We start from the raw sequence: 17,190 nt of genomic DNA, 5'->3' as shown, positions 1-17,190 counted from the left end.
TCACCTGAACCCCTGTCGGCTGCCCCCGCTGACGTCTCACCTGAACCCCTGTCGGCTGCCCCCGCTGACGTCTCACCTGAACCCCTGTCGGCTGCCCCCGCCGACGTCTCACCTGAACCCCTGTCGGCTGCCCCCGCCGACGTCTCACCTGAACCCCTGTCGGCTGCCCCCGCTGACGTCTCACCTGAACCCCTGTCGGCTGCCCCCGCCGACGTCTTGCCTGAATCCCCGTCGGCTGCCCCCGCCGACGCCTTGCCAGCACCCTCGTCATCTGGGAATCTGCCAGAGCCTTCGCCAAATGTCTCTGCTAACACCCCTTATGAACTTTGTGTACTGTGCCCTGTCGTCACCGCCGATGCTGCCCAAGCACTCCTGCTGCCGGACCCCGGGCCTGACCTCCAGTTGTCAGAGCCTGGGCTTGCACTACAGCAGCAGGATCTCGGGCCTGCACTCCAGCAGCTGGCCCCCAGGCTGGCACTCCAGTTGCTAGACCCTGGGCTTGCAGGCCAGCCGCTGGACCCCGAGATTGCTCTTCAGCCGCTTGCCCCCGGTTCTCCTCTCCCTGTGCCCCGGTCTCCTTGTTCTCAGGTACCTCAGTCTCTGTGTACCCTGTCTCCATGCCCTTCAGAGCCTTTGCCCCCATGTTTCCTAGATTCCTCGTGTCCCAGTCCCCTTGGGTCCTTGTCTCCATTACCCAGACCTAACGCAGCTCCGGGCCCCCGTACTAGTCCTGTCCACAGTCCCTTTACTGTCTCTAGCCTTGTTCCCAGCCACGTTCGTAGCCCCGTCCCTAGGTCTGTACCTAGCCAGCCTATTCCTTCCGTTTCCCAGCATAGCTCCCCTGTCTGGTCTGTCAGACCTCCTGTTTCCCAGGTCACTCGCACCCCCATTTCTCCTTTTGTCAGCCCTTCTGTTTCTCATGCCCTTTATTCCCCATTTCGCCAGTCTGTTAAGTCCCCCCAGTTCCACTCTGGAACACCCCGCCCTCTGGCCAGGGGTGTAGTTGGTCCACCAACCACCCCGTTAGCTGCTCTCCCTATTTGTGTATCTGCCTGTCTCCCTCTCTGCTTGTCTGCTAGTTTGTCTGCCAGTCTGTTTGTCCGTCTATCTACACCCCAGTCCTCCAGTCTTCCCTCTGACTTGCTTTCCCGCCTGTTGTGTCAAGTCACCTGTTTGTCCGCTTGCCTGCCTATTTGTCAGTTAATCTGTTTGTCTATTGGTTTGTCTCAGTTGGTGCCTGTCTGCTTGTCTTTGTGCCTTTCTGCATGTCTGTCTGTGTGTCTGCCCACCTGCCTTTTTGTGTGAGTCCCTTTCTGTTGGTTGATTGTTCGTCCTTCTGTCGGTCTCGGTCAGTCTTGTTGGTTGTATGTAGTCTGTCTGTCTGCTTCTGTCTTTTCTGCCCGTTTCTTGTCACTTTTTCGCTGCCTCACTCCTTCTCCCTCAGTTTCCCCAGTCCCGTATCACCCTGCTCAGAGCCTGTCCTGCCTAGTTGAGCTAGTGCAGAGTTTTGGCCCTGCCCATCCCAGTTCTATGTTTTGTTCCTAGCCCTGTTCCTGTCCCACTCTGCCCTGCCCTATTCTCTAGCCCCTGGTTCTTTGCTCTTGTCCAGTCCTGTTCCCTGTCAAGTTCCAGTCCGTTTTTGTTCTTGACAGTTTGTATCAGTTCTGTGATTCTGTTTGCCCCCAGTCTAGTGTGAAGACTTGTTTGACCTCCTTTGGGCCCCTTTTGTTTTTTTGTGGGACGTCTGGTAGCCGTCCCTTTGAGGGGGGGTAATGTCAGGATTTGCATTTCTGTGTCTTGTTTTGAAGTGTTTCTGGTTCTTATTTTGTAGTATTGTTCTAATTGTTTCCTGTCCGCCCCTGTAGTTTTGTGCCTGCCTTGTCTAACCTGTCTTGTGATTTGTCTGTGTTTCCACCTGTGTCCTCTTAGTCCTCGAGCCTATCCCAGTGTTGATTGTCAGTTGAGTTCACCTGTGTCCTGTTATCCCTGTGTCTATTTAAACCCTGTGTTTGAGTGTGTTCCTTGTTAGTTCCTCGTATGTCTACCGTGTGTTCAGTGTTATTTTCCTGCCTCGTTTTTGAGTTTATTAATAAATTGCTGGATTTGACCTGCTGCCTTCAGTGTCTGCATTTGGGTCCTCGTTCAACACTTAACCCTGACATATCTACAGTACAGGACTGTGATTTTTACTTTAGTCCAGTGGCCCAGTTCATTGACAAGACATTCTAATCTGTAGGGCTGCAACTATCCATTATATTCTTTAGCCATTTTATGAAAACAGATTTTAAGCGACCAAATCCATAACTCTGATTAACTAATAGTCCTACTTCATACTTTGTCATATCTGTTGTCACCCAAAAATAGCACCGTGTCGCAAAGCGACGTGCTGTGAGCTTGTAGATCAGCTATTTTCAAAGGATCTTTATACATTTTATTCATTTGAAAACTGAATAAAACTACATAATGAGTACTTTTACTGGTACTAGATTTTTGATGCCAATACTTTTGTACTTTTATATACCGAACTTGTACTTGCAACAGACTATTTCTACAATAAGGTATTGGTACTTTTACTCAAGTAAAACATTTTAGTACTTCTTCCACCAGATAGACAGTTTCTATGCAGTAAAATTACTCTAAAAAAGCTTTAATCCTGGTATCCAGCCAATCACTTACTAAGCTAATGTGTTTATCTGTGTCCATATTATGACGAGCTACAGTAATGTGTCTGTCATTCAGACTAAAGGCATGTCTGTCTAACAGAGCGTTGTCCCTGCCAATCAAACACTGTACACGACCATTAAGTTAATGCATCTGTCACTCAGGGAGTGGAAGCCTTTTCTGGTTAAAAGAAAATCAAGGTTGTATTGTGAAAAATGGAAAATAACGTGTGCGTACAGTAGCCTACATTATAGTCTCAAGTAGCCAGACAATCAAACCAAGGAGGACAAACATAGTGGTGTAAAGTAACTAAGTCCATTTACTCAAGTAATGTTCTTGAGCACAATTTTTAGGTATTTTTTTACTTTACTTGAGTATTTATAATTTTCGAAACTTTTACCTCTGCTCCACTACATCTCAGAGGCAAATATTGCACTTTTTACTCCAATACAATAATTTGAATACTGTAGTCACTAGTTACTGCAGATTTTTATTATTAGTACAATTTGTACAAACCTGCCATACTGTACATTAACCACTTCAGCGCTATGTACTTTGGCTATTTGAAAATTGTGTTGTGAGCCTGTGGATCTGCTATTTTCTTGATATTTTCATACATTTTGGAAACCGGGACATTCTGCATAAGGAGTACTTTTGCTTTTGTAAATACTTTAAGTATATTTTTATGCCAATACTTTTGTACTTTTACTCAAGTACATGTTTCACGTTCTTTTTTTTTTGCAGATCTACGAGCTCGTAGCGCGGCGCTCGCTACCGCGCTACGAGGGCAAAGACTTTAGAACAATTTTAGAACAATTGCAAAGACTTTAGGGCAGACCTTCTTCATACGGCATGGCATCAGGATTGATTCTCAAAGCATGTATGTTCGTTACTTCTGTTTTTCTCATTCATTGAATTCAGATTTCCAGAGACGTATCGGTAAGCGAAGACGTCTGATCGCCTGGCTAGGCTGTCTGTCTATCTTCCTATGAAAATAGGCCGTTCAGTGCTTTTCTTGTTCATTCCTTTTTTTTGCCAAAGTTAAATAATCGTGTATTTGTCTATAACTGTGTGGTAGGGGTTCGCATAACAGTTCCACGTTCCAAGGACCCCCAAATAGCCGTATGCCCCTCCAACATCTCCAAACATTGATATAAATGTCATTTTCCCCATTGTCCTCTCCTTTCCAATTGCCCCCCATGCACCCCCCTCCTCCACCACCACTACCACCAGCACCACTCCACCCCAGTGACCCCCCCCCCCCCCCCCCCCCCCACCCCACCCCACCCCACCCCTGGGGCCAGAGCGCTCACTTTGTAAACATGTGGGTTTTACAGGGACTAAACATGCTTAATCATATGGTAGTAAATGCACTGGGGGAGGATTTAGTGTTTCGGCACGACGTGAGGGACGTATACATGTATCTCCTTTGTCCATCCTTCTGTTCATGAATGAAGAAGGTGAACGGTTCGGTCGGCTTCGTGAGGTCTCTGCCGACTCTGTCCCAAACCCCGCACAGAGGCACATTTAAGCTACTGATTATTGGGCATTAGAAGAGCCCTCTCTCACACACACACACACACACACACACACACACACACACACACACACACACACACACACACACACACACACACACACACACACACACACACACACACACACACACACACATGTAAAGCCTCTTCCTGGGGGCTTTTTGGGGGCATTTTGTATATAAGGCACAGATGGTGCCCCGGATCCAAGACCCATGTCTAGCCTCCTGAAACATTTGGGGGGGGGGGGGGGGGTTATTTCTGTGAGTCGAGGCAATTCTGAGTCACGATGCCCATGTTGTGAGCTTGTAGATCGGCTATTTTAGCTGTTTTATTTTTTCTTCGTCTTGTTTTTCCATTCCATAATAGCGGTGCCACAGCCAGAGGCTATACTACGGCTATTTGCAGAGGACACTGGCCCATAGGTCACTTTACAGCAAGTGGTTCCCAAAGCTTTTGGCTCGAGACCCAAAAGAGACATTTGATGTTTTTTTGATGTTTGATGTTTTCTTCTGAAAAAAAAGTTATACTTTTTTTTCTATTTTTTTTTTCATGATTGTTTTTGGGGGAAAATTGTTGATTTTCTTTGAATTGAGAAATATATTTGTTTTAATCTTTTGAAGTAATGATTAAACAAAATAGGAAACGAACAATTAAAGGGATATTTGTTTGGGAAACACTGCTTTACAGCATCTGCAATGCTCACAATCTGTTTACAATAGATTTTGGTAACCTAGTTGTTGAGAACCTTGCATATACAGCACCTTCAAGCACCTTAAGCTCTAGGACAATGGTCAAAACTGTTCTGTTCATAATTATTCCCCCGAGGAGACGAACAAAAATACATTTGTTCTTATGTACCTGTACACACAAGATGTAACAATAAAGACCTACATTTTAAAACATGTAACCTTGCATAAATAAGAACGCACAGAGTTGAGAGGAAGCTGGAAAAGGCATCGATTGCTTTTTGTCCCTAAGAGTTATTGAGCATGGATATTATGACCAGTGGTGGAATTTTTTTTTACTTAAGTAAAAGTATCAATACTGCAATGTAGAAATACGCTGTTACAAGTAAAAGTCCGGAATTAAACATTTACTTGAGTAAAAGTACAAAAGTATTGGCATCAAATGTACAAAAGTAGAAAGTACTCGTTATGCAGAATGTCCCATTTCACACGTTTTCAAATGTATAAAAATCTTTTGAAAATAGCAGATCTACAAGCTCACAATGCTTCGTGATGCGACGCGTTGTGAGCTTGTAGATCGGCTATTTAGGCTATTGGATCAAAATCTACAAAGTAACTACCGGTAGTAACTTCAGTTTTCAAATGATTGTAGTAGAGTAAAAGTATAATATTTCCCTTGAGATGTAGTGGAGTAGAAGTAAAAGTACAGAAAATTGGAGATAAAGTGAAAAAGATACCTCAAAACTTTAATTAAGTACAGTACTTGAGTAAATGTACTTAGTTACTTTACACCACTGATATTATGACAATGTATGGAAGCTGACTGTCTGAGTCAGTGGTCTGTCAGAGCCATGATCACAGACAGTGCAGTAATAGGATTAACCCTGTCAAATCACAGACCTTTAAATCCACTGCAACAATCACTACTTAAAGCACGCACGCACGCCCGCACGCACGCCCGCCCGCCCACCCACACACACACACACACACACACACACACACACACACACACACTGCATGAAGCCAGCTCGAATCCCTATTCTTGGACAAACATTTGGCAGACCTGCTAGATTTAAACTTTAAGTGGTTAAAATGAGAGCACGGATTTCACCTTTAACCTGTTCCTTTTTTTTTTAAAGGTCCCTGCAGGCTTACTCCTAACTTCCTGTTCCCTGAAGACATAGGGGCATATTAGTTCACATCCCTATGACGAGATTTCTTAAACAAGTTCAAACGCATCTCAGCGCTCATGACTTGAAACACTGATGATTTTTATCACCAGGTATTACTTCTTGACGCGTTGTGAGCTTGTAGATCGGCTATTTTCAAACATTTTAGTACTTTAACTTTTGGTATTTAAGTACATTTTAGGATAATTCGTTTTAACAGGACGTTCATGAAAGTCCTTGCGGGCTTGTTTCCAATGAGGGCCTGTGAGCAATTAGGGGTTAAGAGTCTTGCTCAGGGACAAATTTAATTTCATCGACACATATGCTGGCGTGGCCTGGAATCGCACCTGGGGCAACCAGGGCCTCTGGCTCCCTAGGCGGGCTCACTAACCACTCAGCTATGGCTGAGTGGTTAGTACTTTTGTACTTTTACTCAAGTAAATGTAGAATTCCGGACTCTTACTTGTAACAGAGTACTTCTACTTTGCAGTATTGATACTTTTACTTAAGTAAAACATTTGAGTACTTTTTCCACCACTGGCTTAGCTGACTGGGGTCCCACAGGGCTCTGTACTAGGTATGGGTTAGTATTTCCCTCTACACAAAGTCTCTTTGGAAAAATATGTCCGAGCTTGTAGATCTTTTTTTTTTTAACACAAATCTTCTCTTACGGGGGTCCCTGGCACAAAACATTTTCAGATGGGAGGTCCGTGGCCAAATACATATCAATCTGGGGGTCCTTGGCACGAAAAAAGTTTGAGAACTGATACTGTGGTAGTTTAACTCGGACTTGGACATTTTATTGTAGGCATTGTAGATCATGACAGGCCATTGTGTGTCCTCCTCACCTCTTATCTCCATATTCTAACTTTAAAAAAAAGAAATGATTTGTTTATTGACAATGCACAATGTACACAATGTACTCAATATCACATCTTTCTTCATTTTTCTTTTTTTTGTAAACAAGACATAATGAAAAAGGCAAAGAATAAAGGAAATGACAAGATACACAAAAACACCACAAAAAAGAGAGACAAAAATACAAAAACAGTCCTCCCAATCCCTCCCCCCACCCCTTTTCCCAGAATGGTACACTACTCAACCCTCAACAGTCCTTTTTTTCCCCTTCTTTCCCCCCAACTTTTTTTCCCTCTTTTTCACAACACCTTTTAGACAATATCAAATATAACTAGACGCGTCGCAATTCAGGGCAATTGCAAAGTGTGGTTGCGCCGACGCGATTCGCGGTAATACGCTGGGAGGAATACCGTCGGAGGCTGCGGCAATTACATTGTCACGTCACTCCTGAGATCACTTGCTTTTCATTTTGAGAGGATTGATCCCCCAAAAATCATGTTTTTGCATAAAACGGTTACGTTTTGGGCATTTGTGGCGCCCTCTATGGGTCAAAGTGGAAATTATTTTGGGGATTCGTTGAGTAAACCACCCTCGACATGTGATTCAAATTTGGGATTGACCGGACGTTTCGTTCGTGATTTGTAGCATTTTTGGTAAAACGGGCCCCTCCCACTAACTTTGGAAGCCATTTACGGACGAACGGTAAGGACTATCAAAATGCCGTTTGGATATGTTTATCGCATGGGCCCAGAGATCATGTGTACCGATTTTTGTTAAATTTGGACAAAATATATGGGAGGAGGAGCTAAAAGTGTGTTTTGAAGAAAATTCAAAATGGCGGAAAATCTATCCTGACGCAAATGGGCGTGGCCTATATGGGGAGATGCGTCATGACCCAAGGAATCTAGGGAAAAGGAAATTTTGATTTTACGACCTACGGTTCAAGAGTTATAGGCCAAAACGTAAAGGGGGCTGTTATAGCGCCACCATGTGGCCGATTAGTGTAATTATTATATCAATAATTTCGGACTAAATTAGGAACCTCCCCTCCAAATCTGGTAACTCTAGCTCTTACGGTTTCTGAGAAAAAAATACTTGAATTTGAGTTTTTGCACTTTTCCATTAAAGTGGATGGGGAAATTTAATGCACTAATAAATCAATATCAATAAAACTATGCAACCAATCTCTTAGCCTTATACAAGCACACGATTCCCGGTGAGGCCGGTCATTTTGACATATGGCACTAAATTGGGAAAAATAAACTGTGGGAGGAGAGACGATCTAAACTATTGTTTATCTACAATAATAATAAAGCCGGAGGATTACTATAGTCTGGTTGCCCTGTTAGGGCAACCACACTAATAAAACAACACCTTCAGCCTTTTCTGGTATATTAAATAAAACAACGTTATTTCTTCTACTTCTGTCCTCAAAATCATCCAGCTTGCTTTTCGCATCTCCCAACTCCTTCTCATACTTTTCCAGTCGCAGAAGAACGTCCGTCATGTTGTCTTCATTTGCAGACACCCGCACTTCCATTGCTCCAACTTGGTCTGACAAAGTTGTTAGAGAGTTCTCAATCGTTTTGAGAGCCGATTGAATGTTGGATGTTTTGGCTTCTGTTTAGACAAATCATCTTTGCACTCACGTATCACTTTCAACACATCTCTAATGTTAGGGGTCCACCTTCGTCCGCCATTGTTAGCCAAATAGCCTTTTTGCTTCTGAGGTTGTAAGTTTCCATGCAACGACCGACGATATAATCCAACTATTATTCTGTTAGCTGAGGTTTTTTAAACAAATACATAACATTTGTGAAGTAACTGTGAGGCAAACCGTCGGAGCTAAACCGGAACTCTCCATATTCTAACTTTTTAGAATAACTTTTTGCACCTCCTGCTCCAGATTTTGATTATTAATACAAAACATGCATTAAAGGTAGGGTAAGTGATTTGCAATTATTCAAATAATTGCAAAATGGGTCTATGTTCTGATAGAGCTCGTTACTATAGAGTGTCCTGTCCATATAAAGAGTCTCCATGTCTCTCCAGCTCTTTATAAAACAGAAAATGTATTTTGTAGTTTCATTTCCAATTTTATCCAACCAGGACAGAGAACTCAATCAGGATATAGATTAAACAAGTGAAATTGGAAGTGATGACACTAAGAAATGAGCAGACAAAATTTTAACTGGAACACTATACAAATTAAGTTTAAAATGGGTACTTTCTCCTGATTGGCTGAGATTTTGACACCTACCGAAAAATGTATTTTCTGTTTATTAAAGAGCTGGAGAGACAGGGAGACATCTGTTACTGAACAAACACTCTATAGCAATGATTACTATCAGAATATAGTATTTTAACCTTTTAACAAAATACTTTTTGTTTTAACCAAAAAATATCACTTACCCTACCTTTAACCACTTCAGCCCTATGCATACTTAGGCTATTTGAAATTAGATTTTTTTTAAATTTGCCCTCGGAAATACAGGTTCCACACAGAGATTCCAGACTAATATCTACGCAGTGAAATTCGTCTGGCCATGCCAGGCTACGGATTTCTTCTCCCAGACTGCGTTTTTTGGTGAAAACGAGCCATATTCAACTGCCAACAGAACGGACGATCGCGGTTACAATGTTTTTGTTCCGGTGGAAAGAGGAGACATTGTTTGTTTACATCCGGGTTGAAAAAAAAATTACGGTGGATCTTCAAAAAGACTCGAAATAAGGTAAACAAGGGAACCAGGAGACCTGGTACTGCCAGACCCCTAGTGGTTGAAATCTGAATGGCCGGGCTTCGCATGACGTGTGTCCCTTCTATGCCCATGTATGGACAGACTTTTTTGGGGGACAGACTTTTTTTTGGCTGGGGCCGGAAGACAAAGTGACAGACTTTTTTTTGGCTGGGGCCGGAGGACAAAGTGACCATGCCCATGTATGGACGAAACAGGTACAAAGCCTCATGTAAGCCCGACCCCTTGGGTCTGGCAAAAACGCTGCAGTGGCAGATTAATTAATTAATTAATTAATTAATTAATACCTGGCAGTGAATGTGTTAATGGGTTATCCTCAGCTCTCTTTTCCTTTGTTCACACTCACATCAACTGCTCTTCCTCTCATTCGTTTGATTTTGTTCCATTTCTTGTCCGTTGGTGTCATTGTATGACCGGCCGCTTGCCGATGTCCACGGTGACGTTGGTGTACAGCGGTCCTCTCGTTGTCCTCACCACCTCGTAGGACAGAGAGTTGATCCCGTCTGTTGTCCAGGTCTGTTTGGTGTGAGCGATTTGGTCCCATCTCTCTGGATTGTCTGGGTTGCCTTTGTCGCTCGCATGAGGGATGTTCTTCATCTTGGCCACCTCTCCATTGGGACGTGACACGGACATACCAACAAGCATAACCCTATTATAAGCGTCATCATCCTCGCCGCCCCATCCCCAATAGTTATTTGGGAAACCATTGATTTTCAAAAACTGCTCTTTACTCATCGATGTTACGCCTCCAAAGTAAGTGGGAGAAGCTAAGCCGAAGTTCCACTTCTCAACGGCAGAAGCCAGGTGTCTGGGCTGGCTGAAGCAGCCGTATTCATTCCGGTCGTTCATTGGAATCAGGTCCACGTCGCTGAACACAAAGCAATTGTAGTCACGATCCTTCAGGGCCTCAGCGAAACCAATGTTCAACAGCTTAGCCCTATTGAACGTCTCTTCGCCATGCTGTTCGACGACATACACTGTATAGTCCAGCTGCTGTCGTTGCAGTACGGGGTGGAGGTAGTGGAGCCAAAATGCAAGGTGCTCTTCTCTGTGTCTGAAGGGAATGATCACGGCCACCTTCTGGGAGGACGCACACTCTTTTGGTCCATACCGACCACCGGCCTCAACGTTAGGGTTCTCGTTCAGAGTTTGCTCTAGACTCACTTTGGTGCTGAAAGTCACATTCAGGGCGCCAATCAAGAGCGGAGAGTCTTCAGGACATCGTGTTGTGTTGTCTGGTGGTGTGTTGTCTGGTGGTGCAGCCAGGAGGGGGGGGGAGGTGTGTGTGTGGCCTGCAAACACCAGCAACACCAACACTAACGTAAGACTAACACTAAGTATCTGTTTAAACCTTTGCATCCTCTTCTCTTCTCTTCTCTCCTCTCCTCTCCTCTCCTCTCCTCTCCTCTCCTCTCCTCTCCTCTCCTCTCCTCTCCTCTCCTCTCCTCTCCTCTCCTCTCCTCTGGTCTCCTCTCCTGTCTGGTCTCCTCTCCTGTCTGGTCTCCTCTCCTGTCTGGTCTGCCGGCCGCCCTGTCCTGTCTCGGCTATAAAGCTCAGTGGTTATAAGGTTAGAAATCGCTCACTTCCCGTTCACAACGAACACAGAGCTCTATGGTTCATTCGTGTCTCTTAAATAGCCCGCCGGCCGTGACGTGTCGTGACGTGTCGTCACTGTTGTTTGTGACCTCATCTGGTCTTATATGCAGTGGTGTAAAGTAACCAAGTACATTTACTCAAGTACTGTACCAGTACATTTACTCAAGTACAATTTTGAGGTTCTTTTACTTTACTGGAGTCTATACTTTTACTTCTACTCCACTACATTTCAGAGGCAAATATTGTATTTTTACTCCACTACAATTATTTGAGAACTTTAGTTACAAGTTACTTTGCAGATATAAATTATTACATTATAAAACACATATTAACCACTTTAGCTCTACTTTATACCTAGGCTATTTGAAAATAGCCGATCTACAAGCTCACAACACGACGCGTTGTAAGCTTGTAGATCTGTAATTTTCAAACATTTTAGTACTTTTACTTTCGGTACTTTAGTACATTTTGATGCTAATACTTTATAAGAATAAGACTATTACTTGTAACGGAGTACTTCTACATTGCAATATTGATACTTTTACTTTTACTTAAGTAAAATATTTGAGTACTTTTTCCACCACTGGGTATTGCTTTGTTATGAAATAATAAAAACACAATTCCCTAAAGACTGTGTGGTTGTTCTCGGATTGGCAAATCCATTCTGTCTTTTAACCCATTCAATCTACAAATGTCTTCTAAATCCTAACAGGTTTCTGAGAAACGTATGTTTCTATATCAGTGGTTCTCAAACTTTTTCATGTCAAGGACCCCCAAAATGATATGTATTTGACCGCCAACCCCCATCTCAAAATATTTAGTTCCAGGGACCCCCAGAAGCAAAGAGTTACAAATGTTCGCTTTAAAAAATACTAGTCCATACCCGTGGGGGGGATATGCGCACATGATCTGGCAACCCGGGAGCCATCATCCCATAGCTCGCTGGGCAGCCCTAACCATGGCGACATTCTTTTACATAAAAACGCTAATAAACAGCCGACGTTTGTGAAATCGAAAAACTGGCTTCGCTGTTCCGTGCACATGGTAATGGTGAATGGCTGTGTGAAAATTCAGATCAATTGCTCCAGCCACTGAGGAGAACCGGTTAGAACAGTTTTTGGCCTCACCACGCACTATAGAGCTTTGTAGAATTATAGTAGGATATATTCAAAGATTTGCACAAATTTTCACAATAAAAAAAGAAAATAGCAGATCTACAAGCTCATAGCGCGGCACTCGGTGCCGCGCTATGAGCTTGTATATCTGCTATTTTTTAATAGCCAAAGAAATCTAAAATGACACAGATGCGTTCATGGGTTAAGTGTGTGTTTTGTGTGTGCGTGCACGTGTGTGTATATATAGTGCCTATGCAGGGTCCGATTTGTTATCGAAAGCATAGTCATGGATCCCCCCCACAGCAAATCAATCAGTTATATGCTCACATTGTTTACGTCGTTGACAGTGTGCCTTTGTGAGTGTTTGCCACCACAGACATAATTACGTATAGACGCCGCATTGGATCGTACGTCAACGTTGGCAGGTATATATCTCCCCTCCCCATATTGACAGGGGTCCCACTTGTCATAACTCCACTGCAAGAAATATGTCTGAGTTGAATATATATGAAATATATATAAAAAATATATATATTTCTGTTTTATAACTCTTACTCTAAATACGATACAGTGTTTGGTATGAAAACCAAAATGTTTAATCAATACATGTTAACCAATCTGCATCATAACATAACCACTGCATGTCTGTTACATTTGTAACAAACAAAACCACTTAGAAATCGGTTGAGAATTCCAGTGAGTTATTATGATCATTTTAATTGTGGCGAGACCCCCTGCTTCAACACACAAAAAGTATATGGGGCATACATCATGCGATGTAAAGTACATGTACTCAAGCACTGTACAATTTTGAGGTATTTGTACTTTTTTCAGTATTTACAATTTTCAATACCATTTACTTCTACCCCATCTCAGAGGAAAATATTGTAATTTTACTCAAGTACATTTTGAATACGGTACTTCTACTTGTATCAGAGTGTATCTACATTGCAGTATTGATACTTTGACTTAAGTAAAACATGTGAGTACTTCTTCCATCACTGGGAGGCGCGTCATTTCACCGCGTCTGTCAGAGAGTCACTGAAGCGATGGTTCCATTCTTACTGCGAGGGGCACGCACTCATGCTTAATTTATACTCTTGTGAACTCGTATACGAGAGCGTTGCCCGCCTGAAATAGTCGACCTACAAGCTCACAAACGCCTCGCGACGCGGCCCGCTGTGAGCTTATGGATCGTCTGATTTCAGCCTGGCGACACACTTGTGCAACGAGGTATAAACCATGGCTTCAGGGGAGCTGCCCGGGCGTGTACCATGAATGAGGCACTTCCTCTGTTTTTTCTTCTTTCTATGAAGCATGGGCTGACTCACTGCGTTCCAGTTCTAGTGTTAGCGCTATAGTTCTTTTGTTTTTCTTCTGTGTAAGAAAAGTTATTTTTTGACCTTGTTGCAACGTTTACAGGAGTTAATCCATTAAGACCCGGTGTCATTTTTTTATTTCTTTGGCTATTCAAAAATAGCTGATCTACAAGATACGAGATCTACGAGGTTTTTTGTGTGCAAATCTTTCAATATATATATTTTTAAAGAGAACATTTGTAACTCAAATCTTTGCTTCTGTGGATTCTACAAATGTCGTCTAAAACTTTTGAAAAAACGTATGTTGTTAACTATGTTGACCCCCAAAATGATATGTATTTGGCCGCAGACTCCCATCTCAAAATATGTTGTTCCAGGGACCCCCAGAAGCACAGATCAGAGTTAAAAATGTTCGCTTTAAAACATATATATTCAAAGATTTGCACACATTTTCACAAAAAAAAAAAAGAAGAAAAATGCAGATCTACAAGCTCATAGCGCGGCACTATGAGCTTGTATATCTGCTATTTTTGAATAGCCAAAGAAACCTAAAATGACACGGATGCGTTTGCCGGATTGAATGGGTTAAAAAGGGACGTTCTAATGACGACTCAAAGTGTGAACCTCCTGGCCTGGCGTGCCAGCTAGCTTGCTTTGTTCCTTCCCCCTCCTTCTGTGCCAAATGATTAACTCTGCTCTAGTTTGATATCGATCAATGCTGTCCCTGTCAGCCTCTATAAGCACACATGCAGTGCAAGTAATGAAAGTCATTTTATACCGAAGGAAGGCACAGCCGCGCAGGTACTGTACCACCCTTAACCCATTAAGGCCTGAGTCCAATTCTTAAAATGTTTTCTAAATCCTAACAGATTTTTGAAAAAAATATAAAAAATGTTTTTTTACGATTTTTCAAAAATCTAATATTTTTGAATAGCCAAAGAAACCTAAAGTGACACAGATGCGTTCTAGGTCTAGGGGCAGCGTCAGCTGTCCTTGTCTGCCAGTGTTTTGATCCATACTTTCAATGTGAAAGTGGATAGATTAAGTGGATATACATTATTAATTGAGATCCATCAACAGCGGTATAGCCTAAAAGCATACGTGGGCAACTGGTGGCCCGGGGGCCACATGCGGCCCCCGCCCTCACTTAATGCGGCCCTTAGGTTAATATTGGAATACTGACATGTTATTATTTTCAGCTGTTTACAATTCCAAACATGCAAACATGACCCGCTATATATTAGTAGCTTAATGACTAATATAAAAATTCTATTGTTTTTTTTTTATGTCCAATGTATTTGTATTTAAGTTAAACAAGTTAACATAAGTATAACTAAATGCATTTGAAATTAAATAAAAATGCTACTTTTCAGGATTCCAATTCAAAAATAGCACAAAAAAAAATCAGGATTCCAATTCAAAAATAGGAAAAATAGCAGATCGACAAGCTCAAAACGCGTTTTTTTATTTTTGCTACTTTTGTGTGACAAAGAATTTGAATATTGTTCTTAATAATTGGCAGAAATGTAATATATTTGAATATTATTATTATAAAAAGAAATATATATATATATATTTTTTTTCAAAAATGTATTTTTTTTTCTTCTTTTTTACAGAAACAATACAAAAACAATGTATCGAGTGCTCGGATCCAATAAAACATATATTTTGTTTGTTTTTATAACTTGATACATTGTTTTTTTGTATCAAATATAAATTCACCAGCCCTAGTGTGAGTGTGCAGGATGTTGCTGAAAACAGAGCACTAGTGCTCAGCATACCCTGGGTAAATAGAGGTAAAAAAGAAAAGAAAAGAAAAAGAGAGGGAGAGTTTGGAAACACCAACAATGGCAATGCGACAAATATGGCCTACACACACTCATAACTCTTTCGTTGAGTGGTTCTATTTTTGTGTCAGTCAACTCTTAGATCAGAGGTCTTCAACAGGGAGTCCGGGACCCCTAGTGGGTCCTCAGAGCTACTATACGGGGTTCGCAAAACCTTTGTGTAATAGTTTTATTTTTTTTTATTAACCGCTTGAACCCTAGCATCCTTATTCTGAGGAGAACTTTAGCCAAAAATAGCAGATCTACAAGCTCACAACGCCTCGCAGCTCTTTTTGGCAAAGAGGTTTGGTGTAGAGGGAAAAAATAGCAGACCAAGTAAAAAAAAAGGAGTTTTATCTGTAACACTATTTTATACAATATAGAGGGGGTCCCTGCTTCATCTCTCTCTCAGCTAGGGGGTCCCTAGGAATAGGTCAAATTAACTCAATCAGTCATGTATGGCTCTTAATTCCTACAAATGGTCCTGTTATTCTTCTCCCATGCCTTCCTGCGGTACGTTCTATTGTTGGGTGTAACCCTACTGCCCTCACAGCCCCCTCCCCACTGGCTATAGGCTGACACACTCTGGAGGCTGCCAAGACAACACACACACACACACACGCACACGCGCACGCACGCACGCCACGCCACGCACGCACGCACGCACACACACACACACAGGCTATGTCTAATTATTCAAGGGACATTTCGCCGATTTTGCATCAAACCCCTATTTTTATCTAGGTCTAGGACCCATAAACATGATCCTGGTGTGTTTTTTGTGTTTTATCTGTTTATTTTTTTTTTTTATCCATATCCTCTTTATCTCACCTTATTTCCTGACTACAATGTAGACCACACCCCCACGCAGCCTCTTGTACTTAAGTACAGAACTTGAGTAAATTGACTTAGTTACATTACATCACTGCTGACGTCTCACGCATACTCACATCCTGACTTAACATCGCATGAATCATACAAACCAGATAGAGCTTGCCCGCTGAGCTCCAATTTGTCATCCGATATTGTCGCACGTAAAAAAAGCATATAAATACGACCTCCGCAACTAATAGAATAATACTTATTGGACTCAGTGTGCAAGGGGTGTGCGAAGAAGAATATTGTTCACAAAAGCAAGAGGATGTTAACAGGGACAACACTAGGGAGTTCAGTCAGAAAACTCACAAATAGAATGAAAACATTTTGATCAAGTGTGAATATTATTTGATCCTAGCGTTCAGACTCTGCTATATATTACTCTCTACTCAGCACATCAAAAGACAGTCATGTAAAAGCAGGGGAGATATACGTTTATAATACAACCCCCCCCCCCCCCCCCCCCCAGGGGAAAATAGAGCCTTCAGGGAAAGCTAAGCAAACCTGGTGGTGCTGGCTGGGTGGTGGTGGGAGCGAATCGCACGCACGCACGCACGCACGCACGCATCTGTGTTTTTTTTTAAAAGATTTCTTTGGCTATAAAAAAAAATTTGCAGATCTATAAGCTCATAACGCGGCACCGAGTGCCGCGCTATGAGCTTGTATATCTGCTATTTTTTGGGAAAAATCATGAAAATGTGTTCAAATCTTTGATTATACATTATTTTAAGCGAACATTTTAAACTCAAATGTTTGCTTCTGGGGGGTCCCTGGAACAAATTATTTTGAG

At 42.3% G+C, this 17,190-nt stretch overlaps 2 protein-coding genes across 2 annotated transcripts in view; one reads left to right on the top strand and one right to left on the bottom strand.

Annotated features, from left to right (window-relative positions):
• LOC308078583 (carboxyl-terminal PDZ ligand of neuronal nitric oxide synthase protein) overlaps positions 1 to 17,190 on the top strand; it is an 82,103-nt gene that overhangs the window by 17,672 nt on the left and 47,241 nt on the right. The gene's annotated exons all lie outside the window — the stretch shown is intronic.
• The window catches only part of LOC308078219 (beta-1,4-galactosyltransferase 1-like), a gene marked incomplete at both ends in the record, with an annotated part of 11,425 nt that continues 4,305 nt past the window's right edge, over positions 10,071 to 17,190 (bottom strand). The window contains one exon of the mRNA XM_080419342.1: positions 10,071 to 10,960. Coding sequence (XP_080275468.1) covers positions 10,071 to 10,960 — 890 coding nt within the window. The remainder of the gene's footprint in view (positions 10,961 to 17,190) is intronic.

Source organism: Gymnoscopelus braueri (genome assembly GCF_963280865.1).
Source record: "Gymnoscopelus braueri genome assembly, chromosome: 22".
In the NCBI taxonomy this organism is placed as follows: domain Eukaryota; kingdom Metazoa; phylum Chordata; class Actinopteri; order Myctophiformes; family Myctophidae; genus Gymnoscopelus; species Gymnoscopelus braueri.
This window is presented reverse-complemented; position numbering and strand designations above follow the sequence as displayed.